This window comes from Dendrobates tinctorius, unplaced genomic scaffold (assembly GCF_039654945.1).
Source record: "Dendrobates tinctorius isolate UK_male_01 unplaced genomic scaffold, ASM3965494v1 ptg000065l, whole genome shotgun sequence".
NCBI classification, from domain to species: domain Eukaryota; kingdom Metazoa; phylum Chordata; class Amphibia; order Anura; family Dendrobatidae; genus Dendrobates; species Dendrobates tinctorius.
Genome location: NW_027361733.1, coordinates 23,553,278 through 23,577,297, shown reverse-complemented (window position 1 = coordinate 23,577,297; position 24,020 = coordinate 23,553,278). Strand labels below are relative to the sequence as shown.

Genomic DNA, 24,020 nt, shown 5'->3' with positions numbered 1-24,020 from the left:
TGTGCTGCTCAGCTGACAGCTGGAGACCTCCCCGCTGCCACAGAGGAGCTGTGACCACCAGTCCTGCACGGCAGAGATCGTAAAGAGAGACATTGCCGCCTCTGGTTGTTGTTATTAGCAACCAGAATCCGCTGAAGCTGAACTGTAATTTTTTTTCCCATTTTTGCTGTGAGCAGCAGCTGCCCCTCACCGTCACCGCCATACCTCCTCACCGTCACCGCCATACCCCCACACCGTCATACCCCGTCACCGCCATACCCCCTCACCGTCACCGCCATACCTCCTCGTCACCACCATACCCCCTCACCGTCATCGCCATACCCCTCACCACCATACCTCCTCACCGTCACACCCCCTCACTGCCATACCCCATCACCGCCATACCCCCTCGCCATCACCGCCATACCCCCTCACCGCCATACCCCTTCACCGTCACCGCCATACCTCCTCACCGTCACCCCCTCACTGCCATACCTCCTCACCGTCACCGCCATACCCCCTCACCATCACGCCATACCTCACCGTCACACCCCCTCACTGCCATACCTCCTCACCGTCACCGCCATACCCCCTCACTGCCATACCCCCTCACCGTCGCCGCCATACCCCCTCACCGTCGCCGCCATACCCCCTCACCATCACCGCCATACCCCCTCACCATCACCGCCATACCCCCTCACCGTCACCGCCATACCCCCTCACCATCACCGCCATACCCCCTCACCGCCATACCCCCTCACCGTCACCGCCATACCTCACCGTCACAGCCATACCCCCTCACCGTCACAGCCATACCCCCTCACCGTCGCCGCCATACCCCCTCACCGTCACCGCCATACCCCCTCACCGTCACCGCCATACCCCCTCACCGCCATACCCCCTCACCGTCACCGCCATACCTCACCGTCACCCCCTCACTGCCATACCCCCTCACAGTCACAGCCATACCCCCTCAACGTCACCGCCATACCTCACCGCCATACCCCCTCACTGCCATACCTCCTCACCGTCACCGCCATACCCCCTCACTGCCATACCCCCTCACCGTCACCGCCATACCCCCTCACCGTCACCGCCATACCCCCTCACCACCATACCCCATCCGAAGAGCCTTCGTGCTTCTATTGCGGAGGGAATAAAATCGCTGCTGGGAGGAAATTAACTTTATTCCTTTTGTCAGCCTTGGCCTTTCAGTCACAGAGGTGGTCCGGCACGGCGTCAGTCACGGCTCGCTGTGTGACAGTGTAAATCCACACGGAATAAATAATGTGCCAGGTTTATAGAGCGGGTGTTTCCACAGGCTTTTTTTGACTTGTGCACTTTTTTATGTCTTTTTTTTTTTTTTTTTTTACATATTTTGTTTTACTGTTTCACTTAGTCCCACTGTGGGACCACCCAGTGGTCGACGGTCATAGCAATTCTTCTACATGCAGGCGATCTGATCATTGCCTTCATGTAGCAAAGCCGATCAGGTTATGGCAGCTTTGAAGCAGGCCAAAAGTAAAAAAAAAAAAAGTTTTTAAAAATATACTGTATATATAAAAAAGTTCAAATCACCCCCATTTCGCCCCATTCAAAATAAAACAAAAAAAACTCATCAATTCTACACATATTTGGTATTGCAGCATTCAGTATCTATCAATAAAAAAAGCATTAACATTATAGCTAAATGGCGTAGCGAGAAAAAAAGTCAAAACACCAGAATTACTTTTTTTTGATTGCCACTACATTGCATTAAAATGCAATAACGGGCGATCCAAAGATCATGTCGGCACCAAAATGGTATCATTAAAAACATCAGCTCGGCGCACAAAAAATAAGTCCTTGCCCAACCCGAGATCATGAAAAATGGGAGATGCTATGGGTCTCGGAAAATTACAGCTTTTTTTATTTTTTATTTTTATAACAAAGTTTGGGATTTTTTTTTCACCACTTAGATAAAAGAGAACCTAGACATGTTTGGTGTCTTTTAACTCATAATGACCTGGAGAATCATAATGGCAGGTCAGTTTTAGCATTTAGTGAACCTAACAAAAAGCCAAACAAAACACAAGTGTGGGATTGCACTTTTTTTGCAATTTCACCACACAATTTTTTCTGTTTTTCCAGGACGCAATATGTTAGAACTAATGGTGTTGTTCAAAAGTACAACACGCCTCGCAAAAAATAAGCCCTCACATGGCCATATTGACAAAAAAAAATTAAAAAGTTATGCTCTGGGAAGAAGGGAAGCGAAAACACAAAAACAAAAACCATGAAGGGGTTAAAGGAATAGTATGATTGAGTACACTTTTGTATATTTTAACATACAAAGGTTAAGTACATATAAAGATTAACCACATATAAACATGAAATACATATAAAGGTTAACTACATATACTCACATCATTCATCACGAAGAGGCTTTTAAACATCATCTGTCTGGAATATCAGAGAAGCAACACCAAGACGGAGAACCCCTGGGAAATTCACAACACTTATACTTGTACAGTGTTGCGATGACTGCATAAGTACAGGTACCCAACTTTCTGCCTCTGTCTTAGTCATGTTTCTCTGACCTTATATAGTGATTTACATGTGGAGTGCAGTTTATCGCATAGGGGTGCACTATACTGTATGGAGGACCATGGGGAGTGCATTATACTATATGGAGGATTATGGGGGCCATTATACTATATGGAGAACTATATGGGGACCAGTATACTATATGGAAGGCTATGTGGGGCCATTATAATATTTGAAGGGCTATGTGGGGCCATTATAATATTTGAAGGGCTATGTGAGGGAAATTAGACTGTATGCAAGCAATTATACAGCATTTAGGTTTGTGTGTGGGCCATTATACTGTTTAGAGTGCTAGTGCAAGCCATTATACAGTGTGGAGAGTTGTGGGGCCACTATACTGTATGTAGGACCACCATACTGCACGGAGGGCTGTGTGTGGGGGGGGGTCACAGTTGGGGGATCATACTGTGTTGGAGTCACAATACTTTGCCTTGGGAGTTGAGGTGGGGTACAGTAGGGTCATTATACTGTGCATGTAGAGGCTAATGTGGAGGACTTCACTATGGGGGTATCATACTGTGTTTCAGGGAAACTTTTGTTGGCATCATAATTTATGGGGGCAATAAATGAAGTAAATATAGTACTTCAGCAGGAGGAAAATTGCTATTTAAAGGCTGGAAAGTTGTGAGATATGCTCTTCTGTGACCCCAGCAATTATTTATTTTTTGGGGGGGAAGGGCCCAATTAGAACTTTTGCTACGGGGCCCCATGATTTCTGTGTACGCTTCTGTTTGTAGTGGTACTTTTCTGGAGTGTAAAGACACCTAGATCTGTTTTCAGATGGAAAGTTCTTCCTGCCCACTATAGCCACATGCAAGGTGGCCATAGCACAGTGGAGAAAACTTTGTAAATTCTGGAGATGTAGAATGATTTCTGTAAATTAGTTTTTTTGTCTTATATTTAGCCTCACTTGCCTTTTTTGTCTTTTTTCCATGGCAGGTGCACGGGAAGAAGAAAATTACTGCTGATGTTTATCTGTGTAAAATGTGTTGACACCACAAGATCGAAATCAACCCCTTAGGACGACACTATTTAATGACTGAAGACACGACAGAGATAAATATATAGATTACAAAGAAAGAGAAACAAGTGGATCGTGAGAAATATGTCTGTATACAGGATGTACAGTGTAATAACGTGTAAATAGATGCAAGCTACTTATGAAAATTACCTTACCCATACCATTCCATAATCATCATAGGGGCAGTATTCTAGTAGATATATTCCTGTACGTAGGGTGCAGTATTCTAGTAGATATATTCCTGTACGTAGGGTGCAGTATTATTGTAGTTATATTTTTGTACATAGGGGCAGTATTATAGGAGTTATATTCTTGTACATAGGGGGCAGTATTATAGTAGTTATATTCTTGTACATAGGGGGCAGTATTATAGTAGTTATATTCTTGTACATAGGTGGCAGTATTATAGTAGTTATATTCTTATACATAGGGGGCAGTGTTATAGTACTGTAGTTTTATTCTTGTATATATGAGCAGTATTATAGTGGTTATGTTATTGTATATAGGGAGCAGTATTATAGTATGGTGTACTATAATGCACTAAAAGGATATACTAATAGTGGCAGATGAGTAGGAGGTACACTAACCACGGGGGGGGGGCAGTATTATAGTGGTTATATTCTAGTACATAGGGTCAATATTATAGTGGTTATATTCTTTTACTTAGAAGCAGTATTATATTAGTTATATTCTTGTACATAGGAGCAGTATTATAGTAGTTATATTCTTGTACATATGGGCAGTATTATAGTAGTTATAATCTTGTACATAGGGGGCAGTATTAGAGTAGTTATATTCTTCTACATAGGGGGCAGTATTATAGTAGTTCTGTTCTTGTACATAGGGAGCAGTATTATAGTATGGTGTACTATAATGCATTAAAAGGATATACTAATAGTGGCAGATGAGTAGGAGGTACACTATCCATGGGGGGGAACAGTATTATAGTGGTTATATTCTAGTACACAGGGTCAGTATTATAGTAGTTATATTCTTTTACTTAGAAGCAGTATTATATTAGTTATATTCTAGTACATAGGAGCAGTATTATAGTAGTTATATTCTTGTACAAAGGAGCAGTATTATAGTAGTTATATTCTTGTACATAGGAGCAGTATTATAGTAATTATATTCCTGTACATAGGAGCAGTATTATAGTAGTTATATTCTTGTACATAGGGTCAGTATTATAGCAGTTAAATTCGTGTACATAGGGAGCATTACTATAGTATGGTGTGTTATAATGCACTAAAGGGATATACTAATAGTGGCAGATGAGTTTGAGGTCCACTAACCACGGGGGGACAGTATTATAGTGGTTGTATTCTTGTACATAGGGTCAATATTATAGTGGTTATATTCTTGTACATAGGGGGCAGGATTATAGTAATTATATTCTTGTACATAGGTGGCAGTATTATAGTAGTTATATTCTTGTACATAGGAGGCAGTATTATAGTAGTTATATCCTTGTACATAGGAGCAGTATTATAGTAGTTATATTCTTGTACATGGGGGCAGTATTATAGTAGTTATATTCTTGTACATAGGGGACAGTATTATAGTAGTTATATTCTTGTATATAGGGACAGTATTATAGTAGTTATATTCTTGTACATAGGAGCAGTATTATAGTAGTTATATTCTTGTACATAGGGGCAGTATTATAGTAGTTATATTCTTGTACATAGGGGCAGTATTATAGTAGTTATATTCTTGTACATAGGGGTAATATAGTAGTTATATTCTTGTACATAGAGGGCAGTATTATAGTAGTTATATTCTTGTACATAGGAGCAGTATTATAGTAGTTATATTCTTGTACATAGGGGGCAGTATTATAGTAGTTATATTCTTTTACATGGGGGCAGTATTATAGTAGTTTTATTCTTGTATATATGAGCAGTATTATAGTAGTTATGTTCTTGTATATAGGGAGCAGTGTTATAGTATGGTGTACTATAATGCGCTAAAAGGATATACTAATAGTGGCAGATGAGTAGAAGTTACACTAGCCACGGGGGGGGGACAGTATTTTAGTGGTTATATTCTAGTACATAGGGTCAATATTATAGTGGTTATATTCTTTTACTTAGAAGCAGTATTATATTAGTTATATTCTTGTACATAGGAGCAGTATTATAGTAGTTATATTCTTGTACATAGGGAGCACAATATTATAGTAGTTATATTCCTGTACATAAGGGGACAGTATTATAGTGGTTATATTCTTGTACTACAGGCCGCCTGTGCAAGCTGAAGCTATGGATGAACTCTTTATGCATCAAATGGCCAAGTTCTCCAAAAAATATGACATAGTTGTCATGGGAGATTTCAACTATCCAGACATTTGTTGGGAATCTCTCTCAGGCAAAACTAACAGGTCAAGGAAATTCTTATCCTCTCTTGCTGACAACTTTATCTTCCAAAAGGTAAGGGAGAAAACAAGGGGAACTGCTACCTTGGATCTAATCCTTATAAACAGGGAGGAAATGGTTGAGGAGGTAAAAGTGGCTGGGACCCTAGGAGGTAGCGACCATGCTATTTTAGAATTTTGGATAACTAGAGGCGGAAGACCTGTGAAGACTCAGACATCAAGGTTAGATTTCAGAAAGGCAGATTTTAAGGGATTCAGAAAGAGAATTGGAGGGATCCAATGGCTGGATATCCTTAAAGACAAAAATGTCCAGGAAGGATGAGAAATCTTGAAAAATGAAATTCTCAAAGCACAGTTGTTAACAATTCCGAAAAGAGGGAAGAATAGGAAGCAGTTAAGGAAACCAGGATGGATGAACACAGAACTTAAGCACATGCTAAAAAGGAAGAAAAAAATGTTTATAAAATGGAAAGAGGGAGGCATATCTAAAGAAGAATATAATGCTGTCTGCAGAACCTGCAGGGCACAAATCAGATTAGCTAAAGCTGAAAATGAATTGAGGCTTGCAAGAGATGTCAAAAGCAATAATAAAGGATTTTGGGGATATGTCAAAAGTAAAAGAAAAGTCAAAGATGCTATAGGATTTTTACAGGATGAAAATGATGAAATGGTAAGACAGGATGTTGAGAAGGCTGAACTTTTAAATTCCTATTTTGCATCTGTTTTCTCTCAGAAAGGAAATGTAACATCAACTGTTATTCACTGTCCTATTAAGGGAATATAATAATCCAGGATATCTATAAACAGAAAGATAGTGAGGAAACACTTAGCTAGCCTAAATGAATTCAAGTCTCCAGGTCCAGATGAATTACACCCCAGAGTACTGAAGGAGATAGCAGAAGAAATTTTTGAACCCCTCTCTATAATCTTTGAAAATTCTTGGAGAACAGGAGAAGTGCCAGAAGACTGGAGAAGAGCAAATGTTGTTCCTATCTTCAAAAAGGGGAAGAAGGTGGACCCAGGTAACTATAGGCCGGTGAGTCTGACTTCTATACCAGGAAAGATCTTTGAACAAATTATTAAACAACATGTATGTCAATACCTGGATAAGAATGAAGTGATTAAACAGAGTCAGCATGGGTTTGTAACTAATAAGTCATGTCAGACTAACTTAATTTCCTTCTATGACGGTATCACTGATTGGGTGGATCAAGGAAATGCTGTAGATATAGTATATCTTGACTTCAGCAAAGCATTTGACAAAGTCTCTCATACAATCCTTATTGAAAAAATGATTAAGTATGGAATGGACAAGGCAACTGTTAGGTGGATTCATAACTGGCTTAGTGATCGGACCCAAAGAGTGGTCGTAAATGGCTGCACATCCAGTTGGAAGAATGTCTCAAGTGGGGTACCACAGGGCTCTGTCCTGGGCCCTGTATTGTTCAACATCTTTATCAACGATTTAGATGAAGGAATTGAGGGTAAACTGATTAAATTTGCTGATGACACAAAGCTAGGAGGGATAGCTAATACTAGAGAAGAGAGAGAGAGGATTCAAAAAGATTTAAATAAACTGGAGAAGTGGGCAGCAACTAACAGAATGGTTTTTAACAGGGAGAAATGCAAAGTACTACATCTGGGCAATAAAAATGGAAAAAACATATATAGAATGGGAGGAATAGGGCTAAGTGACAGCACATGTGAAAAAGACTTGGGTATACTAATAGATCACAGACTGAATATGAGTCAACAGTGTGATGCAGCAGCAAAAAAGGCAAATGCAATTCTAGGATGTATTAACAGAAGCATACAGTCTAGATCACGTGAAGTCATTATTTCCCTCTACTCCTCTTTGGTCAGACCTCATCTGGAATATTGTGTCCAGTTTTGGGCACCACATTTTAAAAAAGACATCAACAAACTGGAGCAAGTTCAGAAAAGAGCGACCAGAATGGTGACCGGTCTGCAAACCCTGTCTTATGAGGAAAGGTTGCAGGATTTGGGAATGTTTAGTTTGCAAAAGAGAAGACTGAGAGGAGACTTAATAGCTGTCTACAAATATCTAAAGGGCTGTCACATTGTAGAAGGATCAACTTTATTCTCATTTGCACAAGGAAAGACTAGAAGCAATGGGATGAAACTGAATGGGAGGAGACACAGATTAGATATTAGAAAAAACTTTTTGACAGTTAGAGTGATCAATGAGTGGAACAGGCTGCCACGAGAAGTGGTGAGTTCTCCTTCAATGGAAGTCTTCAAACAGAGGCTGGACAGACATCTGACTGGGATGATTTAGCGAATCCTGCTTTGAGCAGGGGGTTGGACCAGATGGCCCAGGAGGTCCCTTCCAACTCTATGATTCTATATGGGCAGTTTTATAGTAGTTATAATCTTGTACATAGGGGGCAGTATTATAGTAGTTCTGTTCTTGTACATAGGGAGCAGTATTATGGTAGTTATTTTCTTGTACATAGGGAGCAGTATTATAGTATGGTGTGCTATAATGCATTAAAAGGATATACTAATAGTGGCAGATGAGTAGGAGGTACACTAACCATGGGGGGAACAGTATTATAGTGGTTATATTCTAGTACACAGGGTCAGTATTATAGTAGTTATATTCTTTTACTTAGAAGCAGTATTATATTAGTTATATTCTTGTACATAGGAGCAGTATTATAGTAGTTACATTCTTGTACATAGGAGCAGGGTTATAGTAGTTATATTCTTGTACATAGGGGGTAGGATTATAGTAGTTATATTCTTGTACATAGGGGGCAGTATTACAGTAGTTATATTCTTGTACATAGGAGCAGTATTATAGTAGTTATATTCTTGTACATAGGGGCAGTATTATAGTAGTTATATTCTTGTACATAGGGTCAGTATTATAGCAGTTATATTCTTGTACATAGGGGGTAGGACTATAGTAGTTATATTCTTGTACATAGGGGGCAGTATTATAGTAGTTATATTCTTGTACATAGGGGGTAGGATTATAGTAGTTATATTCTTGTACATAGGGGGCAGTATTACAGTAGTTATATTCTTGTACATAGGAGCAGTATTATAGTAGTTATATTCTTGTACATAGGGAGCAGTATTATAGTAGTTATATTCTTGTACATAGGGGCAGTATTACAGTAGTTATATTCTTGTACATAGGAGCAGTATTATAGTAGTTATATTCTTGTACATAGGGGCAGTATCATAGTAGTTATATTCCTGTACATAGGGGCAGTATTATAGTAGTTATATTCTTGTACATAGGGGCAGTATTATAGTAGTTATATTCTTGTACATAGGAGCAGTATTATAGTATTTATATTCTTGTACATAGGAGCAGTATAAGGCCGGGGTCACACTAACGAGGAATACGGCCGAGTGAGAGGCGTTAAAAGCACGCATTAGACACGGACCAATGATTCTCTATGGGGCAGCTCCCAACAGCCGTATATTTCTCATCCGTATCCTACGCTCCGTGCCAATCACAGCATGCTGCGATTGTCAGCGTACTACGCCCGTAGTACGCCAATGCAGGTCTATGGGTGCGCAAAAAATACGGATTACACACGGACCACACATTTGACTTGCGAGAAATATGCACCAGGTGTCTTTTAGAAAAGCCGGCACTTCAGTGCACTATACAGTAATCTCACACTGACAGGTTTAATAAAGAAACGAAAGAATAGATATATACACATAGAATACATATATATATATATATATATATACACATGTCATTGAGACACATATATACAGTGGGGCAAAAAAGTATTTAGTCAGTCAGCCATAGTGCAAGTTCCACCACTTAAAAAGATGAGAGGCGTCTGTAATTTACATCACAGGTAGACCTCAACTATGGGAGACAAACTGAGAAAAAAAAATCCAGAAAATCACATTGTCTGTTTATAAGTATTTGGTCAGAAACAAAATTTCATCTCAATACTTTGTGATATATCCTTTGTTGGCAATGACAGAGGTCAAACGTTTTCTGTAAGTCTTCACAAGGTTGCCACACACTGTTGTTGGTATATCGGCCCATTCCTCCATGCAGATCTCCTCTAGAGCAGTGATGTTTTTGGCTTTTCGCTTGGCAACACGGACTTTCAACTCCCTCCAAAGGTTTTCTATAGGGTTGAGATCTGGAGACTGGCTAGGCCACTCCAGGACCTTGAAATGCTTCTTACGAAGCCACTCCTTCGTTGCCCTGGCGGTGTGCTTTGGATCATTGTCATGTTGAAAGACCCAGCCACGTTTCATCTTCAATGCCCTTGCTGATGGAAGGAGGTTTGCACTCAAAATCTCACGATACATGGCCCCATTCATTCTTTCATGTACCCGGATCAGTCGTCCTGGCCCCTTTGTAGAGAAACAGCCCCAAAGCATGATGTTTCCACCACCATGCTTTACAGTAGGTATGGTGTTTGATGGATGCAACTCAGTATTCTTTTTCCTCCAAACACGACAAGTTGTGTTTCTACCAAACAGTTCCAGTTTGGTTTCATCAGACCATAGGACATTCTCCCAAAACTCCTCTGGATCATCCAAATGCTCTCTAGCAAACTTCAGACGGGCCCGGACATGTACAGGCTTAAGCAGTGGGACACGTCTGGCACTGCAGGATCTGAGTCCATGGTGGCGTAGTGTGTTACTTATGGTAGGCCTTGTTACATTGGTCCCAGCTCTCTGCAGTTCATTCACTAGGTCCCCCCGCGTGGTTCTGGGATTTTTGCTCACCGTTCTTGTCATCATTCTGACCCCACGGGGTGGGATTTTGCGTGGAGCACCAGATCGAGGGAGATTATCAGTGGTCTTGTATGTCTTCCATTTTCTAATTATTGCTCCCACAGTTGATTTCTTCACTCCAAGCTGGTTGGCTATTGCAGATTCAGTCTTCCCAGCCTGGTGCAGGGCTACAATTTTGTTTCTGGTGTCCTTTGACAGCTCTTTGGTCTTCACCATAGTGGAGTTTGGAGTCAGACTGTTTGAGGGTGTGCACAGGTGTCTTTTTATACTGATAACAAGTTTAAACAGGTGCCATTACTACAGGTAATGAGTGGAGGAAAGAGGAGACTCTTAAAGAAGAAGTTACAGGTCTGTGAGAGCCAGAAATCTTGATTGCTTGTTTCTGACCAAATACTTATTTTCCACCATAATATGCAAATAAAATGAAAAAAAAACAGACAATGTGATTTTCTGGATTTTTTTTCACAGTTTGTCTCCCATAGTTGAGGTCTACCTATGATGTAAATTACAGATGCCTCTCATCTTTTTAAGTGGTGGAACTTGCACTATTGCTGACTGACTAAATACTTTTTTGCCCCACTGTATATATATATATATATGCATTCTATGTGTCTATATCTTTTCTTTGGTTTCTGTTAGAAACCCTGTCATAGGGCTCCATTATATGTCCATTTTGCAAGCCTGCGAGAAAATCTCGCCATACGGATGCCATACGGATTACATACGGATGCTGACATGCGCAAAATACGCGACCACACCTTGATTACGGATGACATATGGAGCACTGTTTAGGGGCCATTCATCCGTATTACGCATGTAAAATACTGACCGTATTTTGCGTTGGTTAGTGTGACCCTGGCCTTTTAGTAGTTATATTCTTGTACATAGGGGGCAGTATTACAGTAGTTATATTCTTGTACATAGTGGCAGTATTATAGTAGTTATATTCTTGTACATAGGGGACAGTATTATAGTAGTTATATTCTTGTACATAGGGTCAGTATTATAGCAGTTAAATTCGTGTACATAGGGGCAGTATTATAGTATGGTGTGCTATAATGCACTAAAGGGATATACTAATAGTGGCAGATGAGTAGGAGGTCCACTAACCACGGGGGGGAGGGGACGGTATTATAGTGGTTTTATTCTTGTACATAGGGAGCAGTATTATAGTAGTTAAATTCTTGTACATAGAGAGCAGTACTATAGTAGTTATATTCTTGTACATAGGGAGCAGTATTATAATAGTTATATTCTTGTACATAGGAGCAGTATTATAGTAGTTATATTCTTGTACATGGGGGCAGTATTATAGTAGTTATATTCTTGTACATAGGGGACAGTATTATAGTAGTTATATTCTTGTACATAGGGGCAATATTATAGTAGTTATATTCTTGTACATAGGGGACAGTATTATAGTAGTTATATTCTTGTACATAGGGGACAGTATTATAGTAGTTATATTCTTGTATATAGGGACAGTATTATAGTAGTTATATTCTTGTACATGGGGCAGTATTATAGTAGTTATATTCTTGTACTTGGGGGCAGTATTATAGTAGTTATATTCTTGTACATAGGGTACATAGGGGACCGTATTATAGTAGTTATATTCTTGTACATGGGGGCAGTATTATAGTAGTTATATTCTTGTACATAGGGGACAGTATTATAGTAGTTATATTCTTGTATATAGGGACAGTATTATAGTAGATATATTCTTGTACATGGGAGCAGTATTATAGTAGTTATATACTTGTACATAGGGGCAGTATTATAGTAGTTATATTCTTGTACATAGGGGTAATATTATAGTAGTTATAGTCTTGTACAGAGGAGGCAGTATTATAGCGTTGTGTGCTATAATGCACTAAAAGGATATACTAATAGTGGCAGATGAGTAGGAGGACCACTAACCATGACATGAGCAGAGTTCAAGTGAGCCTAGTGTATAGGGTTCAGTGGTTATGTGTTTGCAGCTTCTGTGTTTCCTGCTGATATCTCATTTTTGGTTCCTCTTTCCCCGTGCAGTCTTGTGAACGGCCAGAGATGTTCTGCCAGCTTTGAGTTTTACGGTAAGTTTTCTGTTAGCCTTCCTGTCCTACTGCTTTCTTTGTGACTTAGCTTTTAGCTTCTGGTCCCTGTATATTTATTCTGGTGGAACATCTTCTGTATATGGATTTGTTTGTGTTTGTCCTGTCTATTGCAGTATGTAGACATAAGTGGATAGTTTGGATCTACTAGTAGAATAATGTTTATTGGCCTCAGACCAATAGAGGTTCAAGCATGAGTGAATATACAGGACAATATACCGTAATTTATGGTGTGTGCATGGCCGTGCTCGCAGACTGTGCAGTTGAGATACTTTAGGGGAAGTTCTTCCATAGCCTCGCAGTCTGTAAAACTGTGTATGTATGTACTATAGCTTCATGTATTTATTTGTTTAAAAAAGGAAATTATATATATGGAAACCACCAACAAGTAGGCTAATTACATTTTTTATTGTAGCGGTCTTACCTTAAATTGTGTTGTGTCCATATTTCCAACAATCCAGTTACCTGGGTGCTTTATATAAACATAGAACTAGACTGAGGATCTGTTTACATGGACCAGCTGGCGGCACAATATGACCGCCACTCCGTAATCAATTTACTGACATTTTTAAAGGAAGATCGCAGTAAACAATGTGCACTGAGCAATCTATTGTAGGTGTATACCATAACGCTTCATGCTCGCTGGATGTCCTTATTCTCGACAGTGCAAAACCTATGACATAGGATGATGCGCCAACGAGAATGATGATCTTTTAAGCAGCGCAAAATAATATTTCACCTGACGAACGAGCATTTTGCTTAGTCGTCAGGTGATCTGCAGCCTGTTCACACTGCAAGATTATCGTGAAAATTTTTTTTTTTTTTTTAAGACCACTCATTTACGATAGTCTTTCAGCATAAATGCAACTTAAAGCCCCATGTACATTAGTCGAGTGTTTCCCACACTCCAGTCCTCCTGACCCCAACTGATCAGGTTTTCAGGATCTGTAGGACTGAAGTTTGGGAAAACATTACATTAGACTAATGTCGGGCAAATCTGCTGATATTGATGACATTTCGGACTGTCAACCGCATTGTCTTTCGGAGATAAACCGTCGCCAGAGACTTGTTGGGTGTTGACTTTCTCATTTGGCACTTGGCCGAATGAGCGCTCCGGTGTATGGGAGAGATGGCTGACATGGCTGCTGGTCAAATAATCATTCAGCCAACAGCCATCTAATGTGTTGTTGTGGTTAAGGCAGGATATTAAGTAGTTTACGCTCCCTTTAGACCCCTAACGCTGTGGCCATACAATGTGATGGGCTAATTCTAAAGAAGGTCATGCAGCAATTGTCCATCACGGTGGTCGGTGTCTTGGACTTGTGCTGCCAGCCTTCGCGTGTGGTATCACCCTAAGCCTGCAGGAAACCATTATGCAATTAAACCGCCAAATAGAATAAAGAAGTGTATAGAAACTGTCAGCAGCAGCTTGCTGATGGTTTCCACAATCACTATATGATTTTTTGCTTTGCAAAGGGAAAAAAACAAGACTGAAAACCAAGTAAATGCAGCAGAAAATTAAAAAAAAAAGGTTGACTCTATCGCTATCATTACTGCGATGTGGAGCTAAAGTCTAAACCGATGACATTAGGTCATATGTGGGGTAAACCATTTTCGTCCATAGTATTTATAGTATATTTCCCTCCTGAAAAAATATGTTAAAACGTCTGTGTCTTATTATATATAATGTCTGTGAAGAGAAAGAAAAAATAGGATGGCACTCACCGTTCATGTGAATCAAATCACTTTATTTCACATACACAAGGCATCGGCATAGGCACGGGAGCAATGTCCTAATAGGACCTGTTGAAGCGTATTGAGCGCGAAACGACTGTTGTCCGTCTTCCAGCACATTGCTCCCGTGCCTATGCCGATGCCTTGTGTATGTGAAATAAAGTGATTTGATTCACATGAACGGTGAGTGCCATCCTATTTTTTCTTTCTCTTCACAATGAAATGTTCTGTTTTTTCAATATGGGATTGAGCACCCATTCCAAGTGGGATTAAGGTGTTTTTTTATTAATGTGAAAAATATATGTGCAGACATCCAGGGTATTTTTCCACACAACGGTGCCGGATATCTATTTTCTCAATTTGTGGACAGTTATATAATGTCTGTGTTCACAGAGAGCAGTGACAAGCAATACGATGGCCATTATGGCTCCCACAGGTGAGGCTTCCTAGGGTAGGCATGGTTGTTCAGGACCCTGGATTATCTGGGAGACATTCTTTATGCTTGATGTAAGGGTAGCCATGGATGTTCAGGACCCTGGATAATCTGGGTGACACTCCTTATGGTTGGTGTAATGGTAGCCATGGATGTTCAGGACCTTGCATAATCTGGGTGACATTCCTTATGCTTGATGTAACGGTAGCCATGGATGCTTAGGACTGTGAATAAGTTGGTTGCCACTCTCCATGTTAGCTTTATTGGTAGCCATGACCGCTCAGGACTGCGATTAAGCTGGGTGACATTCCCTATTTTTCCCAGGATCAGATATACAGTCATGGCCAAAAGTATTGACACCCCTGCAATTCTGTCAGAAAATACTCAGTTTCTTCCTGAACATGATTGAAAACACAAATTCTTTGTTATTATTATCTTCGTTTAATTTGTCTTAAATGAAAAAACACAAAAATAATTGTCCTAAAGCCAAATTGGATATAATTCCACACCAAACATAAAAAAGAGGGTGGACAAAAGTATTGGCACTGTTCGAAAAATCATGTGATGCTTCTCTAATTTGTGTAATTAACAGCACCTGTAACTTACCTGTGGCACCTAACAGGTGTTGGCAATAACTAAATCAAACTTGCAGCCAGTTGACATGGATGAAAGTTGACTCAACCTCTGTCCTGTGTCCTTGTGTGTACCACATTGAGCATGGAGAAAAGAAAGAAGACCAAAGAACTGTCTGAGGACTTGAGAAACCAAATTGTGAGGAAGCATGAGCAATCTCAAGGCTACAAGTCCATCTCCAAAGACCTGAATGTTCCTGTGTCTACCGTGCGCAGTGTCAAGAAGTTTAAAGCCCGTGGCACTGTGGCTAACCTCCCTAGATGTGGACGGAAAAGAAAAATTGACAAGAGATTTCAACACAAGATTGTGCGGATGTTGGATAAAGAACCTCAACTAGCATCCAAACAAGTTCAAGCTGCCCTGCAGTCCGAGGGTACAACACTGTCAACCCGTACTATCCGTCGGCGTCTGAATGAAAAGGGACTGTATGGTAGGAGACCCAAGAAGACCCCACTTCTTACCCCAAGACATAAAAAAACAAGGCTGGAGTTTGCCAAAACTTACCTGAAAAAGCCTAAAACGTTTTGTAAGAATGTTCTCTGGTCAGATGAGACAAAAGTAGAGCTTTTTGGGCAAAGGCATCAACATAGAGTTTACAGGAGAAAAAAAGAGGCATTCAAAGAAAAGAACACGGTCCCTACAGTCAAACATGGTGGAGGTTCCCTGATGTTTTGGGGTTGCTTTGCTGCCTCTGGCACTGGACTGCTTGACCGTGTGCATGGCATTATGAAGTCTGAAGGCTACCAACAAATTTTGCAGCATAATGTAGGGCCCAGTGTGAAAAAGCTGGGTCTCCCTCAGAAATCATGGGTCTTCCAGCAGGACAATAACCCAAAACACACATCAAAAAGCACTAGAAAATGGTTTGAGAGAAAGCACTGGAGACTTCTAAGGTGGCCAGCAATGAGTCCAGACCTGAATCCCATAGAACACCTGTGGAGAGAACTAAAAATGGCAGTTTGGAGAAGGCACCCTTGAAATATCAGGGACCTGGAGCAGTTTGCCAAAGAAGGATGGTCTAAAATTCCAGCAGAGCATTGTAAGAAACTCATTGATGGTTACCGGAAGCGGTTGGTAGCAGTTATTTTGGCTAAAGGTTGTGCAACCAAGTATTAGGCTGAGGGTGCCAATACTTTTGTCTGGCCCATTTTTGGAGTTTTGTGTGAAATGATCAATGTTTTGCTTTTTGCTTCATTCTCTTTTGTGTTTTTTCATTTAAGACAAATTAAATGAAGATAATAATACCAAAGAATTTGTGCTTGCAATCATTTTCAGGAAGAAACTGAGTATTATCTGACAGAATTGCAGGGGTGTCAATACTTTTGGCCATGACTGTATGACTAGTAAGTAGAGCCATATTTTACATGAATATCATTGTGTTTGGGGAGGTGGCCCTTTAAGGAGCATCTTTCTCCTTTTCTTGGTCTCTTCTGCTCTCTGGGTGTTTGTTCTGCATTTTTGGAAGGAAGCTCATGTTATGTAAATTCAGCTCTTGAAAAGTGAAGTGACTTGTAACATCCAGCAATCACTGACAGCATCAGAAATTGTCACATAACCTGCATCGTCCAGTAATGCCACCTCCATCCCTTCTAGGAAATGCTGCTTCCTGTCTTGAAAATATGAAGATGAGCCACTAGTGACCTGGAGAAAACTCAGGACGTCTCTGGTGCTGTCACCCCTTCCCTGTACCCATATTACCTCTGCCTGACAACGGTGCCATCAGGATGGGCTGCATAAAGTCCAAAGGAGAATCTAATGTGCAAGTCAAAACATGGGACTCCGTGCCCAGGACCGAACCCGGGCACTATGTCAAAGATCCCACATCCCTCAATGGGGCGGTGCGTATATAATATTGTATACTTCATAGTATATTATTAAACCGTATGCACTGTATAACTAGATATATAGTATATTATTACCCCGTATACGGTATAACTACATATAGGATATTATTACCCCATATACAGTATAACTAGCTATATAGTATATTACACTATACAGTATAACTAAATATATTGTATATTAATACCCCATATGGAGTATAACTAGATATATAGTATATTATTACCCCGAATACAGTATAACTAGATATACTGCTCTGGCAAAAATTAAGAGACCACCACATCAAATCCCTGTCATGGGCAGCCCATTCTCCAGACCTGAACCCCATTGAAAACCTCTGGAATGTAATCAAGAGGATGATGGATAGTCACAAGACATCAAACAAAGAAGAACTGCTTACCTTTTTGTACCAGGAGTGGCATAAGGTCACCCAAAAGCAGTGTGAAAGACTGGTGGAAATCATGCCAAAACACATGAAATCTGTGATTAAAAATCATGGCTATTCCACAAAATATTGATTTCTGAACTCTTCCTGAGTTAAAACATTAGTATTGTTGTTTCTAAATGATTATGAACTTGTTTTCTTTGCATTATTTGAGGTCTGAAAGCACTGTTTTGTTTTGTTTTTGACCATTTTTCTTTGTCAGAAAAAAAAATACAAAATGTATTGCTTGGAAATTCGGAGATGTTGTCAGAAGTTTATAGACTAAAAGGACAATTTACATTTTACTCAAAAATATACCTATAAAGAGAAAAATCAGACAAACTGAACATTTTGCAGTGGTCTCTTAATTTTTGCCAGAGCTGTATAGTATAATACACTGTATACAGTATAACTAAATATGTAGTATATTTTTACCCCATATAGAGTATAACTAGATATATAGTATATTATTACCCCATACACAGTATAACTAGATATATAGTATATTATTACCCCATACACAGTGTAACTAGATATATAGTATGTTATTACCCCATATACAGTATAACTAGATACAGAATGTTTTTACATCATATATAGTATAACTAGATATATACTGTAGTATATTATTACACCATATATAGTATAACTAGATATAAAGTATATTATTACCCCATACACGGTATAACTAGATATATAGTATATTATTACCCCATACACAGTGTAACTAGATATATAGTATATTATTACCCCATATACAGTATAACTAGATACAGTATATTATTACACCATATATAGTATAGCTAGATATATACTGTAGTATATTATTACACCATATATAGTATAACTAGATATATAGAATACCCCATACACAGTGTAACTAGATATATATTATATTATTACCCCATATACAGTATAACTAGATACAGTATATTATTACCCCACATACAGTATAACTAGATGTATAGTATATTATTACACCATATATCGTATAACTAGATATATAGTATATTATTACACCATATAGAGTATAACTAGATATACTACATATGGTGTAATAATATACTATATATCTAGTTATACTGTATATAGCATAATAATATACTATAAATAGTTATACTGTGTACAACGATATACTATACAGTATATCTAGTTATATTGTATGTGGTGTAATAATATACTATATATTTAGTTATACTGTTTATGGTGTAATAATATACTATGTATAGTTATAGTGTATATGGGGTAATAATATACTGCATATAGTTATCCGAAGGAAACTCTACAACCTGAAGCCACCAGTGATGGTCTGGTTAAAAATCTTCTAATCTATCATCGCCCCAATCCTCCTGTATGGCAGTGAAGTCTGGGGTCCTCACACCTACCCAGACTGGTCAAGGTGGGATTCCAGCCCAACAGAAATATTCCACCTGGAATTCTGCAAGCACCTTCTCCAAGTCCATCGGAGCACCTCCAACAGTGCTTGCCGGGCTGAGCTGGGCAAATTCCCTCTACACCTAACGGTTCTAAAGAGGGCACTGTCATTCCGGGCTCACCTACATAGGAGCAATCCAAGCTCTCATCACCATAAAGCCCTGACTCATGTAGGTGAAACAGAAAAACCAGGACCCTCGGAACAGCCCACCTAAACCCAACCTGACCAGAACACCAATCACAACAACCTGACAAAAGCCGGAATCAGGAAGATGGTAGACGAAGGCCAGGAGAGGTATGTCAGTGACTGGAAGAACGACATCATCAGCTCACAGAAACTGAACATGTACCGGAGTCTACAGAGAAACTACAGACTGGCTCCATACCTGGAGAAACTCCCGGACCCCAGAGACCGCAAGATCCTGAGCCGGTATAGACTCAGTGCCCACAGTCTGGCCATCGAATCCGGCTGACACAGGCAGAGCTACAAGCCCAGGGAGGAAAGACTGTGCCAACATTGTGACCAGGAGGCCCTGGAGGATGAGACCCACTTCTTGCTACACTGCCCCAAATAATCAGCAGTGAGGGACACTCACTTCAGGAGACTCTCACATCTCTTCCCGGATTTCATCACCATGAAGGAGGAAGAGAACACATATATCCTGCTGGGGGAAGAAGAGAGAGCAGTGGAGATAGCAGCGCAATATGTGAGCGAATGTCATAGACTGCGAGAAAGAAGACTATGATATGCCATGGACTTCTATGGCCCCCACCCTGGATCTGCCCCATCCCCCCATCCACCTTCACTATGCCATGGACTTCTATAACCCCCACCCTGGATCTGCCCCCACCCACCCCCGTCCACCTTCCCTATGCCATGGACTTCTATAGCCCCCATCCTGGATCTGCTCCATCCACCTTTCCTACAGTCCCTATCCCTATTCCCTTTGTACACTTGCTTTGGCAAAACTAATGTGTATTTAGTCCTGCCAATAAAGCTTCTTTGAATTTGAATTTACCCCATACACAGTATAACTAGATATATAGTATATAATTACCCCATACACAGTATAACTAAATATATAGTATATAATTACCCCATATACAGTATAACTAGATATATCTAATATAAAAAGCTCAAAGTGTGTATGTATGTGTGTATGTATGTATGTGTGTGTGTATGTGTGTATGTCCGGGATAGGCATCCGCACCGTCGCAGCTACAGCCACAAAATTTGGCACAGTCACACGTCTGGACCCCGAGAGCGTCCTAAGCTATGTTGTGAGGCGAAATTTTAACCCCGCGCGTTCCAATTCACCAAACAATTTTGCCCCTATCTACATACTGGGGGAAAAAGTGTGTGCGCGTCAAGCCCCGCCCCTCATTGTGATGTCACAATGCCCCTATTTGCATACTGGGGAAGCAGTATGTGTGCGTCAAGCCCCGCCCCTCATTATGATGTCACAATGGTTGCCATGGAGACGCTGATGTCATCATAGGTTGCAAGCCCTGCCGCCGCTCATTATGATGTCAGAATGGTTGACCATGGGATGGAGGATGTGTGATGGGTATATGGGCACTGGACTATGGGATGGAGGATGTGTGATGGGTATATGGGCACTGGACTATGGGATGGAGGATATGTATGATGGGTATATGGGCACGGGACTATGGGCTGGAGGATATGTATATGGGCACTGGACTATGGGATGGAGGATATGTATGACTGGTATATGGGCACTGGACTATGGGATGGAGGATATGTATGACGGGTATATGGGCACGGGACTATGGGATGGCGGATATGTATGATGGGTATATGGGCACGGGACTATGGGATGGCGGATATGTATGATGGGTATATGGGCATGGGACTATGAGATGAAGGATGTGTGATGGGTATATGGGCACTCGACTATGGGATGGTGAATATGTATGATGGGTATATGGGCATGGGACTATGGGATGGCGGATATGTATGATGTATATATGGGTACGGAACTATGGGATGGAGGATATGTGATGGGAATATGGGCACTGGACTATGGGATGGAGGATATGTATGACGGGTATATGGGCACGGGACTATGGGATGGCGGATATGTATATGGGCACGGGACTATGGGATGGAGGATGTGTGATGGGTATATGGGCACTGGACTATAGGATGGAGGATATGTATGACGGGTATATGGGCATGGGACTATGAGATGAAGGATGTGTGATGGGTATATGGGCACTCGACTATGGGATGGCGAATATGTATGATGGGTATATGGGCATGGGACTATGGGATAGCGGATATGTATGATGGGTATATGGGCATGGGACTATGAGATGAAGGATGTGTGATGGGTATATGGGCACTCGACTATGGGATGGTGAATATGTATGATGGGTATATGGGCATGGGACTATGGGATGGCGGATATGTATGATGGATATATGGGCACGGGCTTATGGGATGGTGGATATGTATGACGGGTATATGGGTACGGGACTATGGGATGGCGGATATGTATATGGGCACGGGACTATGGGATGGAGGATGTGTGATGGGAATATGGGCACTGGACTATGGGATGGAGGATATGTATGACGGGTATATGGGCACGGGACTATGGGATGGCGGATATGTATATGGGCACGGGACTATGGGATGGAGGATGTGTGATGGGTATATGGGCACTGGACTATAGGATGGAGGATATGTATGACGGGTATATGGGCATGGGACTATGAGATGAAGGATGTGTGATGGGTATATGGGCACTCGACTATGGGATGGCGAATATGTATGATGGGTATATGGGAATGGGACTATGGGATGGAGAATATGTATGATGGGTATATGGGCATGGGACTATGGGATGGAGAATATGTATGATGGGTATATGGGTATGGGACTATGGGATGGAGGATATGTGATGGGTATATGGGCAATCGACTATGGGATGGAGGATATGTATGATGGGTATATGGGCACGGGCTTATGGGATCGTGGATATGCATGATGGGTATATGGGCACGGGACTATGGGATGGAGGATAATTATAATTTTCTATAACTAACCACAGTTAGTTTCTATGCCCGGGCAGCGCCGGGCTCTTCAGCTAGTAGTATATAATTACTCAATATGCAGTATAACTAGATATGTAGTATATAACTACCCCATATACAGTATAACTAGATATGTAGTATATAATTATCCCATATACAGTATAACTAAATATATAGTATATAATTACCCCATATGCAGTATAACTAGATATGTAGTATATAATTACCCCATATACAGTATAACTAAATATATCTATAATAATAAATGCCCTAACCAGCTTCCGGTTGTAACAACTGCCGTCCAGTTGTAACCGGTGACGTCACCACACACACACGCACATATTAACCCTCAACACACCACACCGCCTCAACACACACTCCTCTCACCTTTCACCTCCACTCACGTCCACTCACTCTTTCACTCCACATACGTTCCTTTCTCTCACTCCGTTTCTCATACTCACACCGTCATCGTCGCTGCCCGACAACTTCCTCCGCCGCCGCGATCCAGGATCCAGACGTTCTCCAGGCCGCCGACATGTTCTTGCGGGACGCCATCTTGGATGTCGTGAAATCCCGCGAGATTCAAGATGGCGTCGCCGCAACAATATGTCGCTGGCGTGGACGACATCGGGATCCAAAAAGATGGCGTCGGCGAAATCTCGCGAGATTACGCCGACGCCATTTTGGATCCCGATGTCGCCCATGCCAGCGACATGTTGCTGCGGCGACGCCATCTTGAATATCGCGGGACTTCACGACATCCAAGATGGCGTCCCGCAAGAATATGTCGCTGGCGTGGGCGACATCGGGATCCAAAATGGCGTCGGCGTAATCTCGCGAGATTTCGCCGATGCCATCTTTTTGGATCCCGATGTCGTCCACGTCAGCGACATGTTGTTGCGGCGACGCTATCTTGAATATCGTGGGATTTCACGAAATCCAAGATGGCGTCCCGCAAGAACATGTCGGCGGCCTGGAGAACGTCTGGATCCTGGATCGCGGCGGCGGAGGAAGATGTCGGGGCAGCGACGATGACGGTGTGAGTATGAGAAACGGAGTGAGAGAAAGGAACGTATGTGGAGTGAAAGAGTGAGTGGACATGAGTGGAGGTGAAAGGTGAGAGGAGTGTGTGTTGAGGCGGTGTGGTGTGTTGAGGGTTAACATGGCAAGAGGTGTTAGCGACGTCCGCCGACGCCATCTTGCATTCGTGAAATTGCGTCATTTACCTCACGCCGACTTGCTGTGCGGACGCTTGGCATTGCCTGTACCACCATAACTACTGCTGCCTTGGTCCTATGCCTGTTTACTGCCGGTGTCTAATTACTGGACCAATTTGCCTATACCGCCATAACTACTGCTGCCTTGCTCCTCTGCCGGTGTCTAATTACAGGACCAATTTGCCTATACCGCCATAACTACTGCTGCCTTTGTCCTCTGCCGGTGTATAATTACAGGGCCAATTTGCCTCTATCGCCATAACTACTGCTGCTTTGGTCATCTGCCGGTGTCTAATTACAGGGCTAATTTGCCTCTACCGCCATAACTACTGCTGCATTGCTCATCTGCCGGTGTCTAATTACAGGGCCAATTTGCCTATACCGCCATAACTACTGCTGCCTTGCTCCTCTGCCGGTGTCTAATTACAG

The 24,020-nt window shown here is 41.3% G+C and overlaps 1 protein-coding gene across 5 annotated transcripts in view; it reads left to right on the top strand.

Moving 5' to 3' along the window:
- Nucleotides 1-19: 19 nt before the first annotated feature.
- Nucleotides 20-24,020, top strand: part of HCK (HCK proto-oncogene, Src family tyrosine kinase) — a 50,296-nt gene continuing 26,295 nt past the window's right edge. The window contains exons 1-5 of one of the 5 annotated variants that reach the window (XM_073580728.1): nucleotides 33-144; nucleotides 1,181-1,244; nucleotides 3,505-3,704; nucleotides 12,750-12,793; nucleotides 17,205-17,449. In XM_073580728.1, the coding sequence (XP_073436829.1) occupies nucleotides 17,336-17,449 (114 nt within the window). In that variant the 5' untranslated portion in view covers nucleotides 33-144; nucleotides 1,181-1,244; nucleotides 3,505-3,704; nucleotides 12,750-12,793; nucleotides 17,205-17,335. Of the gene's footprint in view, nucleotides 145-1,180; nucleotides 1,245-1,349; nucleotides 2,517-3,504; nucleotides 3,705-12,749; nucleotides 12,794-17,204; nucleotides 17,450-24,020 lie in introns of those variants that run through there. The other 4 variants (XM_073580729.1, XM_073580730.1, XM_073580726.1 and 1 more) reach the window with 4 other exon arrangements.